The sequence below is a fragment of the Hoplias malabaricus genome, chromosome 9 (assembly GCF_029633855.1).
Source record: "Hoplias malabaricus isolate fHopMal1 chromosome 9, fHopMal1.hap1, whole genome shotgun sequence".
NCBI lineage: Eukaryota > Metazoa > Chordata > Actinopteri > Characiformes > Erythrinidae > Hoplias > Hoplias malabaricus.
This window is the reverse complement of record NC_089808.1, coordinates 4,693,938-4,715,912: the sequence shown is the minus strand read 5'-3', so window position 1 is coordinate 4,715,912 and position 21,975 is coordinate 4,693,938. Positions and strand designations below refer to the sequence as shown.

General features: G+C 41.0%; 1 protein-coding gene and 1 non-coding gene across 2 annotated transcripts; one reads left to right on the top strand and one right to left on the bottom strand.

Moving 5' to 3' along the window:
• Positions 1-14,179: 14,179 nt before the first annotated feature.
• On the bottom strand, positions 14,180-18,234 carry b4gat1 (beta-1,4-glucuronyltransferase 1). The gene is made up of 2 exons (XM_066680424.1): positions 16,825-18,234; positions 14,180-16,031 (listed from the first exon to the last, which is right to left on the bottom strand). The coding sequence occupies exons 1-2, from the start codon at positions 17,926-17,928 to the stop codon at positions 15,840-15,842; spliced, it is 1,296 nt and encodes a 431-aa protein (XP_066536521.1). The 5' UTR covers positions 17,929-18,234; the 3' UTR covers positions 14,180-15,839.
• Positions 18,235-18,843: 609 nt separating this feature from the next.
• trnas-gcu (transfer RNA serine (anticodon GCU)) lies at positions 18,844-18,925 on the top strand. The gene has a single exon. It is a non-coding gene; the product is annotated as a tRNA-Ser (tRNA).
• The last annotated feature ends 3,050 nt before the right edge of the window (positions 18,926-21,975 follow it).

The following is a 21,975-nucleotide window of genomic DNA, read 5'->3' as shown; positions in this document are numbered from 1 at the left end:
AATAAATATGTGTTTATTTCTTACAAAGAATGCTTGACACACTAAAGTTGAGCAAGTTTTTAAATTTTTATATATATTTTGAAATTATTAAAGCTATTTTAGATATACACTCTCAGAAAATTTGTCGCTGTGGTGGTCCCCTCAAGGATACATTTCAGTGCCTTTAGTTAGGGAATATAAATCTACCGTATTCGATATTAACTTGAGATTTTTAAGCTGTTATGATTTTATACTCCATTTTAACTCCAAAAATTATATTTTGTTGTTTTATTTTACACAGTTCTATAATGAAAGTTTACAAATGCTCAACTCTCCTTCTGAACAAAAGGAAATAATGTACCTTTAGGGAACACAACTGGACTTTAAAACAGCTGTTGCTTCCCATCCAAGAGCCCAGACCTCACCATCACCAAATATGTCTGAGGTAACTTAAGTAGTGCGCATCAGAAAATACAACCAGCTTCTAAGACAGATATGTTTGAAAATTTTAAATCAATGACAGTAAAAGATGTTTATGATAATCCATAATGTCCTGCCTCCTGTTTGTATTTAGGCTAAATGAAGATTTGGGGGTTATTCTGTAATTAGAATTTAACCTTGATAAATTAAAGTTATGTAATTTTTCTACATTTTCAAGGTAACGTTTTATTATAACAGCATCACTAAACTCGCCAATGGACCAACATCAAACCTGCTGCCGCCATTAGCACCTAGAGTCTTTTAAATGTACATTTACATTCTAACTTTAGTAACAACATGTACGTGTACAGTACCTTTTTTCCTGGGAGTGTAGTGTGTCCAACTAATTTACACTTTTTTAATCCAGTTGAGTCACAGACATAGTTATATATTATAAAAATTAATGTTAGTGCAGCAGTTTCACCAGTAATTAAGAGTTTGTAATATTCTGTATTTATACCGTATTATGATATGCAGTGCTTTATATTATTTCTGTATGAAGCTGATTCATATATTTGTAGAATTTCTACACTCCTGTCCACTCAGCATCGTAACATACAGCTCGTAGTTACTCTAATATGAAACTAAAGTTTTCTAATGAGCTTCAGTTACATTACATTATGTAAAAAACCTATTACATCGATGTCAAAAGAAATTGTAAATACATGACCATTTGTGATGTGTAGCACTGTTTATTACAGTTACAGTTATTTTAACAGCATTTCTGTTGGTAATGCGAGAAATATTACAGTAATCTAACGTCTATTTATTGTTATTTTATAGGAAAATAAAAAAATGCCATAATAAAAATGCCAACAATAAAATAACAATAAAATGCAAACATGCAAAATACTTTCAAGTTTAAATTAATGGCAGTTAGTAACCTGTTAAAGCAGCAATGGAAAATGGTAAACTAGAACTGTCTTTGTTTGTGTGTGTGTGTGTGTGTGTGTGCGCGCGCATGTGACATGCTTCAGTGAACTTCTGCAAACACAGGAGGAGAGAAATGAGCTCAGAAGATCATTTTCGTTATTAATCTGATTCTCAGACACTTTATCTTCAACATTTCTCTCACACACACACACACACTCACACACACACACACACACACTCAGCTCCAATCTCTTTAGCAGTTTGAGAAGAGCAGACCGAGTCCAAATCTGCTTAACTGTTCCCAAGCTGCTAGAGCCCGATAAATCAGAAGATGAAGATGTGTGTGTGTGTGTGTGTGTGTGCGCGCGCGTGTGTATGTGGAGGGGTGTGTAACATGTGGAAAGGTCACAGTTTTATTGATTTGTGGATATATACTGATGTAGATAAATCTACTTTTAACAGATCAGAGTGAAATCACTTTCCTGAGATGATGAACTGCCTGCTGGAGAAATGCTTGCTTCAGCTTCTCAGCTTTAGGTCACCTACAGGTGTAGCACATGTTAAACTGTGTGAAAACTTTCTTTTTTGGCTTTCAACATGAAAAGCACAGACGTAGAACGTGGGGTCTTTGGAAATTTTAAACAATTCCGGCATGTCACTAGTTATTTTCCTCTGAGTAAAAGTATCGAATCATGAAATCACTGTGTCCCATTGACAGTCAAGTTTATCAAAATATGCTAAATATAAGAGAGATGCATAATGATTTTTTATATTATTATTACTTTTTATTTTAAATATCATTCATATCTCAATAAATCTACAAAATAGTAAAAAAAAAACATTCCTCACATATAATGGAAGTTAATGTAACAAGGTAATTTCCCAAGTAATTTGGGTCCAACGATCATAACATTTACATTAAAATAGTTTAATAAAAGTGTGGTGCTAATATTCCTCTAATATTCCATTATTGGAAACTAATACTGGATTTGGATTATGGTACAGATTACTGTGGGGCTGTTAAAATGCATTTACATATTATGAATAGTGTGTTTTGCACAATTCTAACAGCCTTCAGCGTCTGTTGATTTACATTGCCCTAGGCAGAGTTGTGTGCTGGTGTTTTATGTATATTTCCAGGTGCTCCATTGTTTAAACTGAACGGTTTAGCCAGATTTGAAGCCCTCACCCCACCCTTTGCTATGGAACCCCACTTGGCATAATTAATTAGGCTTAAATTCAGGTCCTTCTGCTTAAAAATGAGCTGTTAATATTGCCAACAGGCAAAGCAGGGGGTGTTGTTGGGGGGGTGGAAGGGGTATTACCATCGGCCAGTATATCCACACAGGCGCAATTAACAAGCAATTGGGAGGAGAACTAATTAGTGTTATCTCCTTATCACCCAGCCTCCTCCTTTTCTACAGACAAGAGGGTCACACAATACTAAACTCACACACAATCACATCACCGACACACAAACACACAGTAATGCTCTGCAAATAGCTAATAACAGGCTCATTTGCAACTCAATGAGGGACTCCTCACAGAATGCAGTGAGCAACATTCCCCAGCTAAACCTCTTGCTCCACTTCCCCTGCTATTGTTACGACACAGAAAGAAAAGGTAAATTGCTTTAAATGGGGTTAGCTTAGACGCAGCAGAAAGACGCAAACTAGTAAATGACACAGAAACAAATATTGGAGGCAGAGGAGAGAGGGGAGGGCTAGGGTTACGATATGTTGGATAGAATCATGCAGAAGAAATTACAGGGACTTATGGCTATGTTTATATATACCACATACAGTTATATACAGAGGGTTGGACCTGTGACCAAATTGCGTGTTTTGTTGAAAGTGAGTTAGCATGTCTTCTGTAGGGAACAAGTTTAAATATGGGATATTTCTGTAAATTTCAATGTACACTTTATTTGATGCGTTTTGCATAAAAGCTCCAGTCTATTTCTATTTCATAGAAATTTGGGACAGTTTGGAAGATGCAAAAAAAAGTGTTTATAACATTTATTTAAATGAAAATAATGTACATTATATAATATAATATATATAATAATGTAAAATTACAAGCCGTTTTAGCGCAGATTAGCACTGAGTGATTCAGTGTTTCAGTTGTTTCTTTGTCCCGTTCTTGAGGTGTGCAAAATAGCGGTTATGATTTTCCTATGGTTTTTCTTTTCACAATGTTCCACACATTGTTTACTGAGGACAGGTCAGGACCACAGGCAGGTCAGTGCAGTACCTGTACACTATTCTTTCTTAGCCATATGTGATTTTGTATTGTCTTTATTGAAAGAATATGTGGACGTCACTGGGAAAGATGTAATCTAAAAGGCAGTAGGTTGTTTTAAGGTCTCAGTTAATTTTCCTGCATTAATGCTGCTTTCACAGAAGTGAAAATTATCTTCGCCAAGGGCATTGACACAACCCCATATTCATGACAGACTCTGGATTTTGGACTGATAACAGTCTGATAACAGTCTGGAGGGTCATCAGTTTGAAGCACGTGGTGTCCATTTCTTCCAAAATAGATTTGGAATACTGATTTTTCTAACCGCAATACACCGCAATGTCCATTCCTGATGCCTCTAAACCAAGAGAAGTCATTGCTGTTTGATTATATAATGATTAAATAAATTATTCTTTTCTGCAGAGTAAAGTTTTAAGTGGCATTTTTCAATATAACTTCTTCTTACGGTAATTTTGCGAAGAAATCATTGGTCCGTTTGACTTTATCAGCGACCGATGAATGATGTACTTGAGGCCGTGTTGTGTGTGAGGGCTTGAAGATCGTAGGTGTTCAGCTTAGGCTTGTGTACTTGCCCTTTAATCACTGGTTTAATCAATGGTTAATGATACGATGTACTCTAGAAGGAAAAATATGGAAATCCCTACCAGTCTGCCCTTTGAGGATCTGTTATTAAACTTTTTAATTTTCTTAAGCATTTGTTGACAAACTGTAGATCCTGTGCCCATCTTTGCTCCTCAAGAACCTCGAAACACAGCCTTTTATGGATAATGCTTGTGTACCAAATTATGGTATGTATTTTTTTAAATCCTTCTCTTAATGAGGCATCATGGGAGAGATTTGGACTGCAGATGCACACAGGCATTTTATATCTGCTTTGATGTGTGTAATGAGGCCTGGTGTTGTCTTGGTGAAATAATCATGGACTTTTTAATGCATTGTCAGAGTTTAAGTGACAATGGTTTTGTTAAATACTCCCAAGTCAGTGGCACAATGCTAACTGAGGGTTCGATTTTTGAACTCTGGATTCCCTGAATAAACCCTTCAGTTTTGAGCTTGGTAGATGGTAAAAGACCTACATCCTTAGAAATCATGGACTATTGATTTGATTAATTGCAGTTCGCATAAGGGTCAAAAGAAACATCACTTATATCAGAGAGTAAGTGAGCCATGGATGTATCATAGCCAGGACTTTGCAGCAGCTTACAGCAGATTGACCTGTACAAGCTAATCTAAGCCTCCTGCCTTGTTGAAAAAAAAAATAGTGTGAAGCAGATCATTGCTATTTGTTTGTGTGCAAGATGGCCACGAGAGCTAGCCTTTGACATTCTAAGATGGCTTGATGTAAGAGAGTAAGGAAGAGATGGAGAAGCCCTCTCTTAGCCTGTGTCATGAATACAGGCTTCTAAAGTTCAGGCTCAAGACACACGAGGGCCATTTTCTTTAGCTGCACTCGTTGGGTCATCTTTAATTTGATTTCGAAATGTATGCTAAGTCCCTATACAGAAGTTCTGGTCACGGTCAGCTTCTTTCTTATTGATGAAATGATGCCTGACAATAAAAGTTGTTACTGGTGCTTATGCTTATAGTTTATAAAAAATATAATTCTCATGCCGCTTGGAGGGCTTCAGTAGAAAAGAACAGGTGTTAATGGAGTTGTTTAGGAATGCTAAAGGGCTTAGTAGGAGGACTTATTCTCACCTAATACTTTAATACCCATTAATACCTGCTTCTGTGACTTCCATCCTCCCTCTCCTTGTCCACCAAAAGAACCCCACCTTGATGTAAGGAATCGTAGGATGTAGAAGGGAGCCGTTAGTGAGTAAAGGAAGCTACTTTTGAAAATGCACTCAGCGGGGCGTAGTATGCCCTCTGTTTTCTGAAAATGTGTGGCAGGGAATTGAAGGGAGAAGTAGATTTAATGGACAGTGGTGCAAACCGTTAGTTAGGGTGTGATCCCCACAGAAAAACCTTCCTAAGTTGGAGGAGTAGCTTACTTCAGCTTAAGACGTGCAGGTTAATTGATTTGTGTAGTGAAATGGTTCCCACCAAGTGCAGGTTAAATCAGGTTTGTTTGACAGGGTACACGCAGTGTACGGGCGAAAATGTCACGTCTGGTAGTATATTACTGCACGTATGTCAGTTCTACATATGCACACATCTGCATTCATGGAAACCGGACATCATTGAGTATTCTTTTCTGTTGTTCACCAGCAATTATTCCATTAGACACACATTCTTCTTATGGAGAAATGTGGGGCATCATTTACAAAACCCATGGGAATTTAATGCTCTCAGGATATGTTTCCAGTATTTACAAAATATTGATGTCTGTAGCACACTCAGAATACTGTTCACATGCCAGGGCCAGGTACATGTTCATATCAAATCTGTGTGGTGTGTTCTCCTTGTGTCTGCGTGGGTTTCCTCCGGGTGACTGTCTGTGAGGAGTGTGGTGTGTTCTCCTTGTGTCTGTGTGGGTTTCCTCCGGGTGACTGTCTGTGAGGAGTGTGGTGTGTTCTCCCTGTGTCTGCATGGGTTTCCTTCGGGTGACTGTCTGTGAGGGGTGTGGTGTGTTCTCCCTGTGTCTGTGTGGGTTTCCTCTGGGTGACTGTCTGTGAGGAGTGTGGTGTGTTCTCCCTGTGTCTGCGTGGGTTTTCTCCAGGTGACTGTCTGTGAGGAGTGTGGTGTGTTCTCCCTGTGTCTGTGTGGGTTTCCTCCGGGTGACTGTCTGTGAGGAGTGTGGTGTGTTCTCCCTGTGTCTGGTATTAATAAAATCAATCTGAACTTATACTTCAAAACAAATGATTTATTAAATGACAGATAGGATTCACACTGAATGCCCTGTCAGTTCCCATATTTGTTGCTAGCAACTTAATTATCTGCCAGTTAGACCCTCAGTAAAGAGCTGAAAAAGGACAGTATATTCTCTATATATACTGTCCTCTATATATCCTCTGTGAATACATACACACACACACACACACACACACACTAGTTAGACTACGTCTGAGTTTGAAACACCACTCAGTGGACACGGCAACATTCCTGTTGTATGTTTTAAGAGTGCAAAAGTAAATAATTGTCGTTGATTATGAATTTGCTGAAGCGATTCTTGCTTACGCTGACCACAGCCATGGGTTTAAAAAGTTAAAAAGAAAAGATCAGTTTTGATATCAGGTTGACTTTAAAGTGAGAGATTAAGAAGCTTCTCTCTCTGTGTGTTTAAAGTGTCGTCTCTCATTAGAGCTGTCCCGGAGGGTAGCACATTAGTGGGATGGATTTAAAGCGCAGGCTGCTTGGCTGTACAAGCCTACATGACTTACTGGCACAGTGATATGCGTGCCTTCCCTGCCTTCAGTTCTGATTCTCCTGTCCCCGCACAGACAGGTAATCCGCTCCAGAGTGGCATTGCTGGGCTCTAAGCCCTGGTTTGATTAAGTGAGACGGATGGCGAGGAGTAAAGAGTAATAGGGTTGAGTAGAGGCTATAAGTAACCAAGGAAAATGTCACAGTGCCATCACCACTGTGTCTAATGACCACTAGGCAACGCTGAAGGTTTTGACGGTGTCTGGCAGCTTCCCACTGAGCACGATTAAGGAGAAAGTGAAGTGGAGAGTTGTTTGGTTTTTAACATCTCACTGATCTGGACACCTATGATTACATACTTTTGACCAGAGATATACATCGCAGTCAAGCATTTTTATTATTATTATGTTAATATTGTTGCATGATTTCAGCAAAGAGTGCTGCGTGATTTTTCCAGCAATGTGCTGGGTGTAAAATGATTTAACTACAAAAAACAGTGTATTATTTACAGTGTATTAGTGTTAAAATTATTTAAAACATTTTCATTTTTGCTTATCCAGTTCAGGGTCACGGTGGGTCCAGAGCCGACCTGGAATCATTGGGCGCAAGGCAGGAATACACCCTGGAGGGGGCGCCAATCCTTCACAAGGGGACACACACACATTCACTCACACACACACACACAGACACTTTTTGAGACACCAATCCACCTACCTACGTGTGTTTTTGGACTGTGGGAGGAAACCGGAGCACCCGGAGGAAACCCACGCAGACACAGAGAGAACACACCAACTCCTTACAGACAGTCTAACTTTCTAATATACTAAATAATGTTTATATTAATAACAAAACAAAGGCCTTTTAAACTAATAACTAAATCGAACCCACAACCTCCAGACCCCTGGAGCTGTGTGACTGCGACACTACCTGCTGCACCACCGTGCCGCCCCCTACACTTCTTTATAAGTTTAAAACGCCTTTGTTTTGTTATTAATATAAACATTATTTAGTATATTAGAAAGTTAGATCCTAGTTATAACGACATTAATTCATTCATTCATTCATTCATTCATTGTCTGTAACCACTTATCCAGTTCAGGGTCGCGGCGGATCTGGAGCCTACCCAGAATCGTTGAGCACAAGGCAGGAACACACCCTGGAGGGGGCGCCAGTCCATCGCAAGGCGACACACACTCACACATTCACCTACCAACATGTGTTTTTGGGCTGTGGGGGGAAACACAGGGAGAAAACAAACAATAGTCCAGAAAAGGGCTCAAACCCACAAACCCAAGACCCTGGAGCTGGGTGACAGCGACACTAATAGTAAGACACTACACAGAGACACAAATGAAGCCAGGGATTAGTACATAGGGCCCAGTAACAAACACAGCTTGCTTAATAACAAACAATAAAAAGAAATGCTAAGATGTAAAAATGAATTAATTACGTACACTGCCACACCATAATGTGTACTTGGACATCAGGGAAACAGTAGAAAAGAAATGTCAAATACGGGCTCCTTAAGGTTCAAGTGAGGTGTAGTAGGCCTACTTGACCTGTTTACCTGTGGATTATTGTAAAAGCTCGTTCTGTTTAGCATGGCCCATGCTGTGGTAGTGTTACAAGCAATTAGTTGTGCACTAGGGAGCCATTTAGCGAACACACACAAATCCCTGATTGAATCCACACCTGGTCTTTCACTCACAAAAAACTGTGGCTGTGAACTCTTAATAAAAATGATCCAACTGCTTCTGTACTGACTGGAAATCATACTGACTCTGGGCTGGATTGGACCCAAACTAGTATCATTAAATGGGTAATTCTGGTTCTAAAATTCGGTTGAGCCATTTTCAAAGCAGTCGTACAGTAAAAAAAAAAAAAAAACATGTACATTCTCTGTATTACCCTATTTTGAAGGTATAATTTGGCTTGACAAAAAATGAGCTACTTTTAAACTCTATTTAATCACACATTTTAATTTTAGCGACTCAAGATCTTTGTTTGAAAGAGTTTAGAGGGCCATTAAAGCAATATAGAGGACCTTGCTGCAGTTTGTGGAGACCATTTATGTTTTAAAAGGTTCATTAACATCCAAACGTTCTTCTCCAAAGTAGCATCCTTAAAAACGTTTCAATCAAAAGTCATCAACATTCCTTTTAAGAATGAATATGAGATTGTGTCTTACATTTGCAGTCACTTATCTGTAGTAAACATAACGTTACACACAGCTTCTTGTGCCGTAAACACTTGCTAGAAGGAGTTTTCAAAGAAATCTGTATTTTGTTATTTTCCTGAGGACTGTTTCTTGTGCCAAAGATGATCCAAACACTTTGTGACATAGAAGTTCATTAGTTCACAGGTAGGATTTTCATTTCAGTGAATAGGCGTGTGATAGACACTTTAATTAAACCAAACGCTTACTCTCTGTTGTTTACAAGTAGTTAGGATTAAAGCAGTTGACTTAAATAAAGTGCTTGATTTGCCTATGCTTGATGTTATGTATTGTTTCCTAGAACCATTGATCAGGTCACTGAACCATGAAACCGACCCAAAACCTGCTTAAAAGGTCCCAGCCGGCTGAGACCGCCATCCGAGGGCATCTCTCCCCTCCCCTGTGCTCAGGGCGGCTAATCTGAAGGCTGGCCGCCTCCTGCTAGCATCCAGGGGGAGGTCGCTGCTAATTGCTTGTGTCGTAAAGCTCTGTGACCCAAATAAGCCTTGCTCCCCAAAGCTGCCGGGATAAACCCCACTTTGCCTCACCAAACCTGCTTAATAAGGCTCCTTATCCACACCAGACCCCGCCCCAACCCCCCCCAGTCTGCCTCTACAGTACATGCCTTCTGCTAGTGCTCCTAGGAGAGGGGGAGAGGACAGACCCAGAGGTGGAAAGATGCAAAGATGCAGGACATAACTCTGATACCAGAGACTACTCACACAAAAAAAAAGTTTTTGGGAATCATTAAAAATCGATAAATAATTGGGTTCTATGTAATTTTCCCCACAACCCTGTATTTGAAAAGCAAAGTCTAAACCCCAAGTAAACTATGATTAGTTTTCTTTCAAAAAGCGTCTCTTTAAACACAGTTTGTTTATTGGACGTTAAGTGCTGCTGTGTGTTGCTGCCAGCTTCATTAAAGTAGATCTAGTCAGAGTGGGCTAATCAGCATGAAACCAGGTGTCTACACACACACACACACACACACATCTTACACCTAACAGCCCAGTAATGGCCTCAGATTATACCCTTACACTCCTTTATTCTCTCCATTTCCTGTTTTCTCCTCTTTGCCACTCTCCTTTTGTTATTAATCCACAGAATGCTGTTACACAACACTGACAACCTGTCATTTACGTTCCTCAAATAGCCATTCAGTAGATATTCCATTTTACCTTCATTAGAAATATAGAACTGTGTTTAACATAACACCTGGAGTGTCCATCCTTTGCTTTTATTACAGCTTCAATTCTTAAGTTTTTCCAAGAAATATGCATTTTTCCACAGCTGTTATGTTCAGTAGGTGCTCAGAAGAGTATTATTCTTTGCTGCTGACAATCGCAGTCATCTCAAACATCTCAAACATGATGCTGAGGTCTGGCTATTTCCGTTTCCAAAACACCTGTGGATTTGTTCAGATCTGAAGCAAAAGGTCAGTTACATTTTGTATTGTTTCTCTTTGTCTTGACAGATTTGCACCATATATTTTCATAATGCTTTTATTAGTATAGTACACATACTACTGGAAACACTGTAGTTATTAGTATTCACATAATTTATTCCTCTTTTTCTACTTCATCTTCCTCTTTTTACTCCACTCTCTTTTTCATTCTTACTCAACCTTTCATGTCATTGTGGAAATAATTACTATGTAAAGTGTGTGCATTTCACAGGGTTTAATAGTAGAAAATATATCAATGTCTTATCAAAGAGATGTGTACATGAGAGGAAACCCACGCAGACACGGGGAGAACACACCAAACTCCTCACAGACAGTCACCCGGAGGAAACCCACGAAGACACAGGGAGAACACACCAAACTCCTCACAGACAGTCACCCGGAGGAAACCCACGCAGACACAGGGAGAACACACCAAACTCCTCACAGACAGTCACCCGGAGGAAACCCACGCAGACACAGGGAGAACACACCACACTCCTCACAGACAGTCACCCGGAGGAAAACCACGCAGACACAGGGAGAACACACCACAGTCCTCACAGACAGTCACCCGGAGGAAACCCACACAGACACGGGGAGAACACACCAAACTCCTCACAGACAGTCACCCGGAGGAAACCCACGAAGACACAGGGAGAACACCACTCTCCTCACAGACAGTCACCCGGAGGAAACCCACGAAGACACAGGGAGAACACACCAAACTCCTCACAGACAGTCACCCAGAGGAAACCCACGCAGACACAGGGAGAACACACCACACTCCTCACAGACAGTCACCCGGAGGAAACCCACGGAGACACAGGGAGAACACACCAAACTCCTCACAGACAATCACCCGGAGGAAACCCACGCAGACACAGGGAGAACACACCAAACTCCTCACAGACAATCACCCGGAGGAAACCCACGCAGACACAGGGAGAACACACCACACTCCTCACAGACAATCACCTAGAGCGGGGCTCGAACCCACAACCTCCAGGAAGCTGACTGTTCATGTGCTGCTTAATATATCCCATTGTAGCAATATAATTATTCACTTTACTTGAATCCAGAAGCAGATTGGTGTATATAAGAGTATCTTAGGGAGGATGTCTCCCACTCCTTTTTAGAACAACAGTATACTTAAGATTTTTTGCCAGGAGATACTGTTTGGCGGGACGTTTTGTACACATTTAGAAACCTAAGGTTCTCCAAGGTTTTTGTATTTTTTTATTTTATTTTTTTGGTAAAGGAAATGGTTCTAGAAAATTGTTCTGTATAGAACCCTGAGCACTCAAAGGACCCTTCGCATGATCAAAGGGAGTTTGCACTATAAATGTTTCTATTTCTCATTTAGAAAAGCTTCTACATGGCACCAAAATGGTTCTTCTTTTTTAAAAGGTCCAGCTTTTTATAACTGAAGAACTGTTTTGGTGCCATATAAAACCATCTATAGCACATCCTCCATCAGTTTGAAGAACTCCTTCATGATGCAAAGAACCCTTTAATCATGCAGAAGGTTCTTTGAGTGCTCAGGGTTCCTTTATTTAAGTGTGTACCTAATGCAAGTAAAGGCATGTGAGAGTCTCCAACAGTAGTCTGTACTGAAGAGATTAGTGGTCTGTTGCCCTGTATTCCAGCCTTCACTCTGAGCATTTAGCCAGTAAGAGATGCTAATGTGAAGTGTCACAGGTGTCGGTGACCATTTAAGAGAGTATTTAAAGTGTGAGGGGACAGATTACAAAGTGGATGTAGTCAGACTGAATGTGTGGCAAGTGGGCGTTTTATTATCAGATATATTTACTGAGCTGTTTGTTGTAGAGAATAATGTCTGGTGTTTACATCATCAGGAACAGCAGTAGCATATGTACCATCGATAACATGACGGTACAAATGCTGGAACAGCACAAACGGCATCTAGCACCCCACAGTGGTGAACTTGTGAAATGAATGCTTCAGGTCTCGCTTCTTCCTTTGACTGCTGTTAGAATTTGCTGTACATTTACCACTTTAAAATAGAGCTTCCTTTAAATCATGTAGACATACTTTAGAATATAAAAACGTACTTCACGTCTAGATTATTAAAATGACCCTTTGTAGTCCTTTGAAATGGCGACACTTCCGCTTCCTTTTAAGGCCCTGTATTTGTTGAATTTTAACAGAACGGCTGTGTGTTTGGTAGCATAGCATTTTTAAAGCATTAGTAAAACACTTCATCTTACCAGTAATATTGCTGTAGAGAGTTCTGAACCTCTCTGTTCTTTCACGTCAGCTTTTCTGAATGTCAAAAGTGCTTGCATTCCTCTTTAAAAGTGAACTTTTACAATAGTTTACCCAGCAAACATTTCCTACATGTTTCACATCTCTAATACAGCAATACAATACAGTAACTCAGGAGTTGGGCTAAACCTTTATTATTTTTATATTTCATTCTTCTGAAGAAGGGCGGCACGGTGGCGCGGTCACACAGCTCCAGGCACCTGGAGGTTGTGGGTTTGATTCCTGCTCCGGGTGACTGTCTGTGAGGAGTGTGGTGTGTTCTCCCTGTGTCTGCGTGGGTTTCCCCGGGTGACTGTCTGTGAGGAGTGTGCTGTGTTCTCCCTGTGTCTGTGTGGGTTTCCCCCGGGTGACTGTCTGTGAGGAGTGTGCTGTGTTCTCCCTGTGTCTGTGTGGGTTTCCTCCGGGTGACTGTCTGTGAGGAGTGTGGTGTGTTCTCTCTGTGTCTGTGTAGGTTTCCTCCGGGTGACTGTCTGTGAGGAGTGTGGTGTGTTCTCCCTGTGTCTGTGTGGGTTTCCTCCGGGTGACTTTCTGTGAGGAGTGTGGTGTGTTCTCTGTGTCTGCGTAAGTTTCCTCCGGGTGACTGTCGGTGAGGAGTGTGGTGTGTTCTCCCTGTGTCTGCGTGGGTTTCCTCCGGGTGACTGTCTGTGAGGAGTGTGGTGTGTTCTCCCCGTGTATGCGTGGGTTTCCTCCGGGTGACTGTCTGTGAGGAGTGTGGTGTGTTCTCCCTGTGTCTGCGTGGGTTTCCTCCGGGTGACTGTCTGTGAGGAGTGTGGTGTGTTCTCCCCGTGTATGCGTGGGTTTCCTCCGGGTGACTGTCGGTGAGGAGTGTGGTGTGTTCTCCCTGTGTCTGTGTGGGTTTCCTCCGGGTGACTGTCTGTGAGGAGTGTAGTGTGTTCTCCACATGTCCGCGTGGGTTTCATACCACAGTCCAAAAACACACGTTGGTAGGTGGATTGGCGACTCAAAAGTGTCCGTATAGATGTGAGTGTGTGAGAGAATGTGTGTGTGTGTTGCCCTATGAAGGCCTTGCGCCCAATGATTCCAGGTAGGCTCTGGACCTACCGCGACCCTGAACTGGATAAGCGGTTACAGATAATGAATGAATGAATGTAATAAAGCCCTGAGAGCTGGCAAATAAGTCTCTCTCTACCTCCCTCTAGTGGTCCTCTCCCAAAACAAAGCACAAAGGGGGAAATACTGTAAAATATAGACTGGACAATATCATGCTGCCAAACACCCAATCAACATTTCTATATTATTAATTTATAATAAAATTCTGATTTATTTTGTTTTTAACACAAAAAAAAAACACAGCAATGAGACCACACCCCAAATGTGAAATACTCACCAATATATTGTCAGTTAAATAAATGGTCACTTGACAAATTAGTTTCAAAGTATTTTAAAAGTGCTACAAAAAGAAACAAAGGCACAGTGACAAACATGCAGGGTCCGCAACCTGATGCAACAGTTTCTAAATGTCACTCCCTGCTATTTTTATACAGTGGTGATTTGAGCTCACAATAGTCAGTGTTTTCTAAACAGTTTTACAGTGTTCATTGCACTGATTGACAGTTTATCCACAGAATTATATTCTTATACAACACACATACAACCAGCCAATAAATTAACAGAAAAATACTGCATCTGAAAGGGAGATAAAAGAAAAGTACAAAAAAATGAAACCCTGTTTTTATTCATGCTGAGTTTAAACTTTGATTCAAACAAGATTACATTTGAATGTTAAAGAAATTATAACAACTGAAAATTACTTTTCAATGCGTATAACATTGATTCAATATTCTCGCAGACATCATTTTAATTCAAAGTAACAAAAACCTTCTAATGCCCCTGTTATTTATCACAAAGTAAAAACATTAGAGACGATAACCGTGAAGTATTTCCCCTTTCCATCAAATGACCCCATTCCCACACATCCATGTCTTGAAATGTACAATATCACTACCACTTCCTTCTGACTGTGTAGATCACTCTAATTTAATGAAAGAGGAGCCATGCTGAGAAACATTCATCACTGGATCATTTATTGTGTTAGTCACTGGTGCAGTGGAGCTGAGGTACTGCAAATGACAAAACATTTAATGATTTTTCAGCACACCTCCCCTTTACTTACAATTTATAAAATGTAAACAAACATTAGGAAGATAATAGAGAGAGTCCTGAACTATAGCCACATTCAACTGTTCTCAGGCTGTTCACAATTAATGACAGTCTGCCTTTTCAATTAGTGTTATACCCTTTAAGTACGTCTCCACGCTACATCATATTATTCTCACAGATTACGACATACTCTCAGTACCAGGGTTTTTCCATTATTTAATATTATTTGAATTATTAAAAAATGTGATTGTGGTGCCGGAAATAAACACACATTTCTATGATATTCAGCACCCAAGAAGCTACCAGCTTCAAAAACAGTTCTATATTAAGCCACAGGTTTTGAAAGGATTGTTCTTGTTTTTCTTCTGTCATCAGACTTTTCTTCTTTGATTTATTGTTCCAATTACAGTTACTTTTTCACATATCTTTTTATATATTGTAATGGGCAATGTCTGACTCGTACTCGTTTGGACAATCCTGGATTTAAGATCTGCTCATCATTCTAGACACATCCACATTTATTTACAGCCTCTTAGTGCCCTATTTAGAATCCGAGACCTGTGTAGGTGCTCAGTACTACTTTAGTTTTCATCACTTTTATGCAGCTGAATTCACTTAATTTAGTAGAAAACCTAGATTCTGAACTTCTGAACAGTAGCATGACCCTGTTCTCCAGTGTATTGTCAGAGGGTGGTAGTTTAAAAAGCAATAAATTCAATATGTAACTGTGTTGGAAATGACCTCTCATTTGACATCTCTAAGAAATGTTCCAGAAACCAATATTCCCCCAAACCTCCGGACGTATTGTGCCTTTAAGCGTCCCTGATGAGTGACAGATGTGCATCCTCTCTCAAGAAGCTGTGCGTTTAGGCCTCAGCAGCGACGAGGGGAGTTGGGATACTTGGACTTCAGACCCTCCTTGAAGCTGCGGAAGAGCAGCCGGTTCCTGCGGTTCTCCTCGTCCTTGTGGCTGTGGAACTCCCCCTGGACCTTAAAGCCCCTGTGCACCACAAAAGCATTGCTCACCACAGAGAACCTGTAGCCAGCAATGTGGAGCTCACAGGCCTATGAGATAAAGGAGAGAAAACAGACTGTGTAAGATGCGGATGAAAGTGCACTAATAATGTCTAAGATACGGCACTGGGTTTTAAAAAGGGGGTGTATTCTACTCCTTAAACACAAGTTTACACAGTTCCCTGGGTTCGTACTGAAACGTCTTAAGACATGCTTTTGGACAAAATACCATGAGAATCAAATAATACAGCAGCAGTTTCCCAGCCTGTCTACACAGCCCTATTTGAAAAGGTGATTAGAGAACAGTGCAAGAACCCAGGAGTGAGAAGCTGTGGTTTACAGCCTGGTTTCCCCTTTGTCATTTGCTCTTATTGTTCTTGTGTGTGTGTTTTGCTCCATTTAACCTTGTTTTTCACTCTCATGTAAATGCAGGCCCAGTGCTGGGATTAGAGAGAGACTCCAAGAAGGAGACGGGACAACAATAAAGTCTTTGCGGCACCGTTTGTGGGCTGGTAGGTGCTCCAGATACACAGATTAATGAGCTTTTCAAATGCCCCCTTGAAAAATATCTGTCCAGACGTTGAGTCGTTCAAAAAAAACTGGAACCACCATTTTAAATTATCCTGCTCTGATTCTAGTTGCCCATGCTCCAAATCATGTTATTATATTGTTTTTCTCAAAATACCTGACCTATTTAATAAAATAACAGGGCGTGTTGTGAGAAACACTTTGTTATTCTTGCTGGAGAGAAGCAGGATAAACCTCAGGAGACCATTTCTGCAAATGTGACCATAGAATCACACGTGATTCTAGCTGTGTGTTTCCAGGTTCTCCTGGGACTAACCTGGCTGATGCGGTTAAAGCCATACTGCTTGAAGTTTTCATCATACAGGGGCACTGTTTTGGCCCCAATGTAGAATGGCTCCCAGGGGTCGACCCAGTTCAGAGTGTATCCCACCTCCAAAGGCCCAGAGCTTTTGGTGGCTAGATTAATCCAGCGGGAGTAGTTAGTGGGGGCCTGGCATCGCGAGCACAGTTCTTCATAAAAAGGTCTCACTTCGCCAACCTGATACAACTGCACCAGCTCTGCCTTAGAAGCAGGCATTTTGCGAGTGTGTCTGATTTCGAAAGCAGGCAGGACCAGGACCTCATCCTGCGCCGGCTCACGCTTCATCAGCATCGTCACAAACTGATGGTGCAGGTCTGCGCTGGGCACCATGTCGATGTCGATGACCAGGACATGGGCAGCGTCAGTGCCAGAGCGGGCCACGTTGCGGAGGAGGTTGTTGGGGTATGATACGTTGCTTCCGATAGCATAGTTTTTGTACTTGTCCCGGTGAGATTCAAGCTTGGCAAATACGCCTGGGCATCCTTGCTCCTCAAGGCCAGCAAAGTGCTCTCTGTCTTGCTCTGGGAAGCTGGCCATTTCCTCGGAGTGGCAGACCAAATGGAAGTCCACCAGCTCCTGGACTTGTGGGCAGAAGAGGCTGAGGGCATACACAAGTGCAGTGGCAAATTTAACATCCTGTCCATGAGCAAATATTGCAATGGAAAGGGGGTTGTGCCAGCGTTCAAGAAGAGAGTACAAGTGATGAAGGTTGTTGATGGTGGTGTGAGTGGCCAGTGACAGGTGATGAGACCTCGGGTCAGCCCCTGGCTTCTGATTGGTGGAGAAGTCACTCTTGATGAGGTTTTTATAGATGCGATACTGACCACTGCTGTCGAAAATACCCCCACTGGATAACGAATATCTCAGCCGATCCTTTTTAGTGTTCTTTTCCCCCAGCTGAGAGTTTTTCTTGGCTCCAAACAGCTCTGAATACCTGTAGCGCTGCTGTCTGCCGTGAAGCTTGGAGAGGAAAGACAGGTAGATGAGCTGCAGCAGCGCGACGATGAGCAGGGCACTGAGCACCACTTTAAACACGGAGCATTTTTTGGAGAAATGCATTCCAAAAACGTTATTCTCTTTAGGAAACAGCGATGAAGAAAGCTAGTTTCTGTCACTAACGTTGGTCTGGCTAAGTTACTTCATCTCCACGGCGCTGCACCGTTAGCTGTGGTTAACGTTAGCAGCACCCTGCTGTTACCGTTAGTAACCTAATGACTACACGCTAAACGAATATTCCCCGGGGAAGAGCAGCCTGTCTAACGTTTGTCCGACGTCGCACACAGCCTTGCCTTGAATTTACGCCCATCGCTGGCTGAATAGGTTACCAGCGTCCATTTACAACTGTTAGCTTAAATCACAGAAGGCAGAAATCACGGGCAGTGCGCTTGCGCGTCTCCGGCGCACGTAGTGATATGTCGTTCGCTAAAGATTCTATTATCTGACTCGGTTCTTTCAGGTGAACTTTAGGAATCGACTCGCATCGACAAGTCGGTTAGGAAAGCCACAAATAAAAAAGAAACGGTAAATCACGGCGCCGTTGTGTGAAATCCGTCCTAAATCTGTTTTGACTGATGATTTAGTTGATGATTATTTCATGTATTTGTCTGAAATTGTAGCCTTAATTCGATTACTTGACTTTAACATTATTTGTTTATTAATTAATATGATAGGAAATAAAATTCAATAACAGAAAAGTCTGTTAACTAAGTGAATTGTAAGTTATTAATTGTAAAAATAATTTGGTAGCGGCTATGCGATTTGAACTGATTGTTTCGATTCAATGGAAAGAACCGTTGGCTAATTACCGTAAATACTGGAAGAGAGTGAAACATAGCGACAATTGACACGTTGTAGTTTAATTATAAAATACCTATCTTGACTACAAGTGTTTAACAGTGATTTTGAGTTGAGCAATTATGTACATACGCATAATCATTATTTTACAACAGTATTTTTAATGGCGTAATGGCATGGGACGAGGTGGCCGAGTGGTTAAGGCGATGGACTGCTAATCCATTGTGCTCTGCACGCGTGGGTTCGAATCCCATCCTCGTCGACAGCGTTTTGTGTCTGTCTAAAAGAGGGACTAGTATTTATCTTTGATGATAGCTCAAAGGTCATGTCTAAATAATGAAAGGAACGGCTTAAAATCATTGGAGCGCTCTTGTTCAGATTTTGCTATGATATTGCTTACTGTACACGAATGTTACATGAACGTCCTTTGGAAGTTCATATGGTTGTCCCTCTGACGTAATTCTTTCTGCCCGTACATGTTACTGAAACGTTATCACCTGGAGTTTTCTTCATCCAGAATCTTCTGAAGCTGAAGATGGAAAATTGGTTGTAATTGGTGCTTTAAAATGGTGGACATTTTCTACAGAAATAAAGGACAGGGTGGAATTACTGTAAGAGTGAATTGCATTATGGGTTTAAACTTTATTTCTGTGTGGACTTGACTTGCTCTGGTTGATTTCAGCTCTGTACAGTATTAATCTAGAAGAGTTCTGTCATTCAGGGCATAATATCTTTTCCCTGTAGACATTCATTCATTCATTAATGTAAGTGCTTATCCAATTCAGGGTCGCGGTGGATCCAGAGCCTACCCAGAATCATTCGGCACAAGGCAGGAACACATAACAGAACACATCTTGATCTCTGTTTCAAGAAGAACAGAGATCAACACTATTTGCTGAGAGAAGCTGGATGTTCTGAGACGTTTCTCTCTGAGATGGTTCTGCTCACAGCCTAAAGGGGTTTTTAGTCTTATTTACTGATTAGTTTCAGACCTGATGACATGGACAGTGAAAATCAGATAGAAATCCTACAAATATATTTTTATAAATTAATGTCATGGAGATATAAACTTTTGTGGTGACAGTAATAATTAATTGTGACTGACAGCTGCTGAGTATTACTCAGTCTTTGATGTTGGGGATATGATGCCACCAAAAATAAAGGCGAAGAAGGGAGCATTAGAAGCTAGGAGGTGGTATTAATGTTATGGATGATTTATGTATTTTCATTTGCAAGCTATATTTATGTTCTTTATGAATAGCCAACAATGTGATTAAATATTTAAAAATTATAGCTGATAGAGCCTCTGAATTTGGAGTGAGACAACAATGGAGTGCTTTGTGTTCTTTGTGGATAAGATTACATAGAGCATTAGAGCACATGGGAACATATGCTAAGAAAAAAACTGTTTTTTATTTAACACCAAAAACACACATGCATTATATCATTGAGATAACTGACATGAGCCCATGGACAAAGTCAACCGTGACCTGCCACTTATCAAGATAGAAATAAGCCATTTTATTATTATTTAATACAGATATCCAGATAGTTTGATGCCATTGACTAATCAGTGCAATGCACCTGTAAAGTCACTCACAAGACTTCCCCCATTGTCTTGGGGGAAGGCGTTGTTTTCCCTCATAGCCTCATTGATAGCTGCACATTGATATTGGATATCATTTCCATATCAAGAACCCCCCACCTCCCCGCCCCCGCCCCCCTCCCCCTTGTGCCCAGTGATTCCAGGTAGACTCTGGACCCACCGTGACCCTGAACTGAATAAGCGGTTACAGAAAATGAATGAATGAATGAATTAATATGTTTGCTCGCACATTCACTTGCAAACAACTTTAACATACTGTTCTTCTTCTATTTCTAAGACACATACAGTAGCTCATCAACACTTTACATAAACACCCCATAAGCCAAAACTGACTACACACAATTTTGCATAGTTTTTCTAGTAAATTCTTCTACATTTATGAAAACTCTTTACATAGTCCTTTATATAGAACAGGATATTTTTTGGGAAATCCACATTCTGGAAATAAACTAAAAGTGAAAGGCTATAAAAGCTAAAGGGCACCTGCAGCTGAGAAGGACAATTTTCATCCATCCATCTGTCTGTCTGTCTGTTTGTCTGTCTGTCTGTCTGTCTCTCTCTCTCTCTCTTTCTGTCTGTGTCTGATTTCTGCGGTCATATTAATTGACACATATATACTATGACACTCTGGATTCATGACCTGTGTAAAGATTAATTTTCTTAAAATGTTTCCTTAAAATACAAGAAAAGCACAGATCAATCAATCATTCAACTGAATGTCTGTGAACACATTTAAATGCTTCTCTGAAAAACACTGTATCTTTGACATGAATCCGATAACAAGACTGAATGCATTTTTTTCTACAGATACATTAAAACATCCTAATGTGGAAAAGCTCACTGAAAATGAACATGTAGCCTATGGAAAACACTTACAGCTTCCTCATTATTGTTTAATAAAATATCATAAAAAAAACACACCCAAGAAACTTTACCTTACTCTTCCTTCCTCTACTGAACGCCTCTGACGTGAATCATATAGAGCTTTGCATTTCACCCACAACTGAAAATATCTGGGCTCTTATATAATAATGCTCTTATATAATATAACAATGGCAGAGGTTGGTGTATAACTGCTGTTCCTTCACATTGAGAGATGCCAGTTGAGATGGTTCAGGCATCTGCTAAGTATGCCCCCTACATGTCTCCCGCTGGAGGTTTAGCAGGCATGGACAACTGGGAGTTGGCCTTGAGGTCGATCCAAGACATGCTGGAAGGACTGTATGTCCCAGGTCTGGGAATGCCCAAGGATCCCCCAGGAGGAGTTAGCTGAAATCGCATGTGACACCTGGACCTTGTTTTTGGGTTCATGGAATCTTGTTATTCCAATGCAAGTGTTTGGTTTTATCTGGTCCAGTGACATATTCTGTTGATTTTTAAAATGAAAATACATTCATACATCTTCTGATACAAATGATTTCTGCACATTTTAATACACAATTACTGTTTATTTGCTGGCGGCACGGTGGTGCAGCAGGTAGTGTCACACAGCTCCAGGGACCTGGAGGTTGTGGGTTTGATTCCCGCTCCGGGTGACTGTCTGTGAGGAGTGTGGTGTGTTCTCTCTGTGTCTGCGTGGGTTTCCTCCGGGTAACTGTCTATGAGGAGTGTGGTGTGTTGTCCGCGTGGGTTTCCTCCGGGTGACTGTCTGTGAGGAGTGTGGTGTGTTCTACCTGTGTCCGTGTGGGTTTCCTCCGGGTGACTGT

Excerpts from the sequence above, each read along its gene's own strand:
- b4gat1 (XM_066680424.1), bottom strand. The coding sequence starts at position 17,928 with ATGCATTTCTCCAAAAAATGCTCCGTGTTTAAAGTGGTGCTCAGTGCC. Across the intron at positions 16,032-16,824 it reads GCTTTAACCGCATCAGCCAG|GCCTGTGAGCTCCACATTGC; the intron begins GTTAGTCCCAGG and ends TTTATCTCATAG.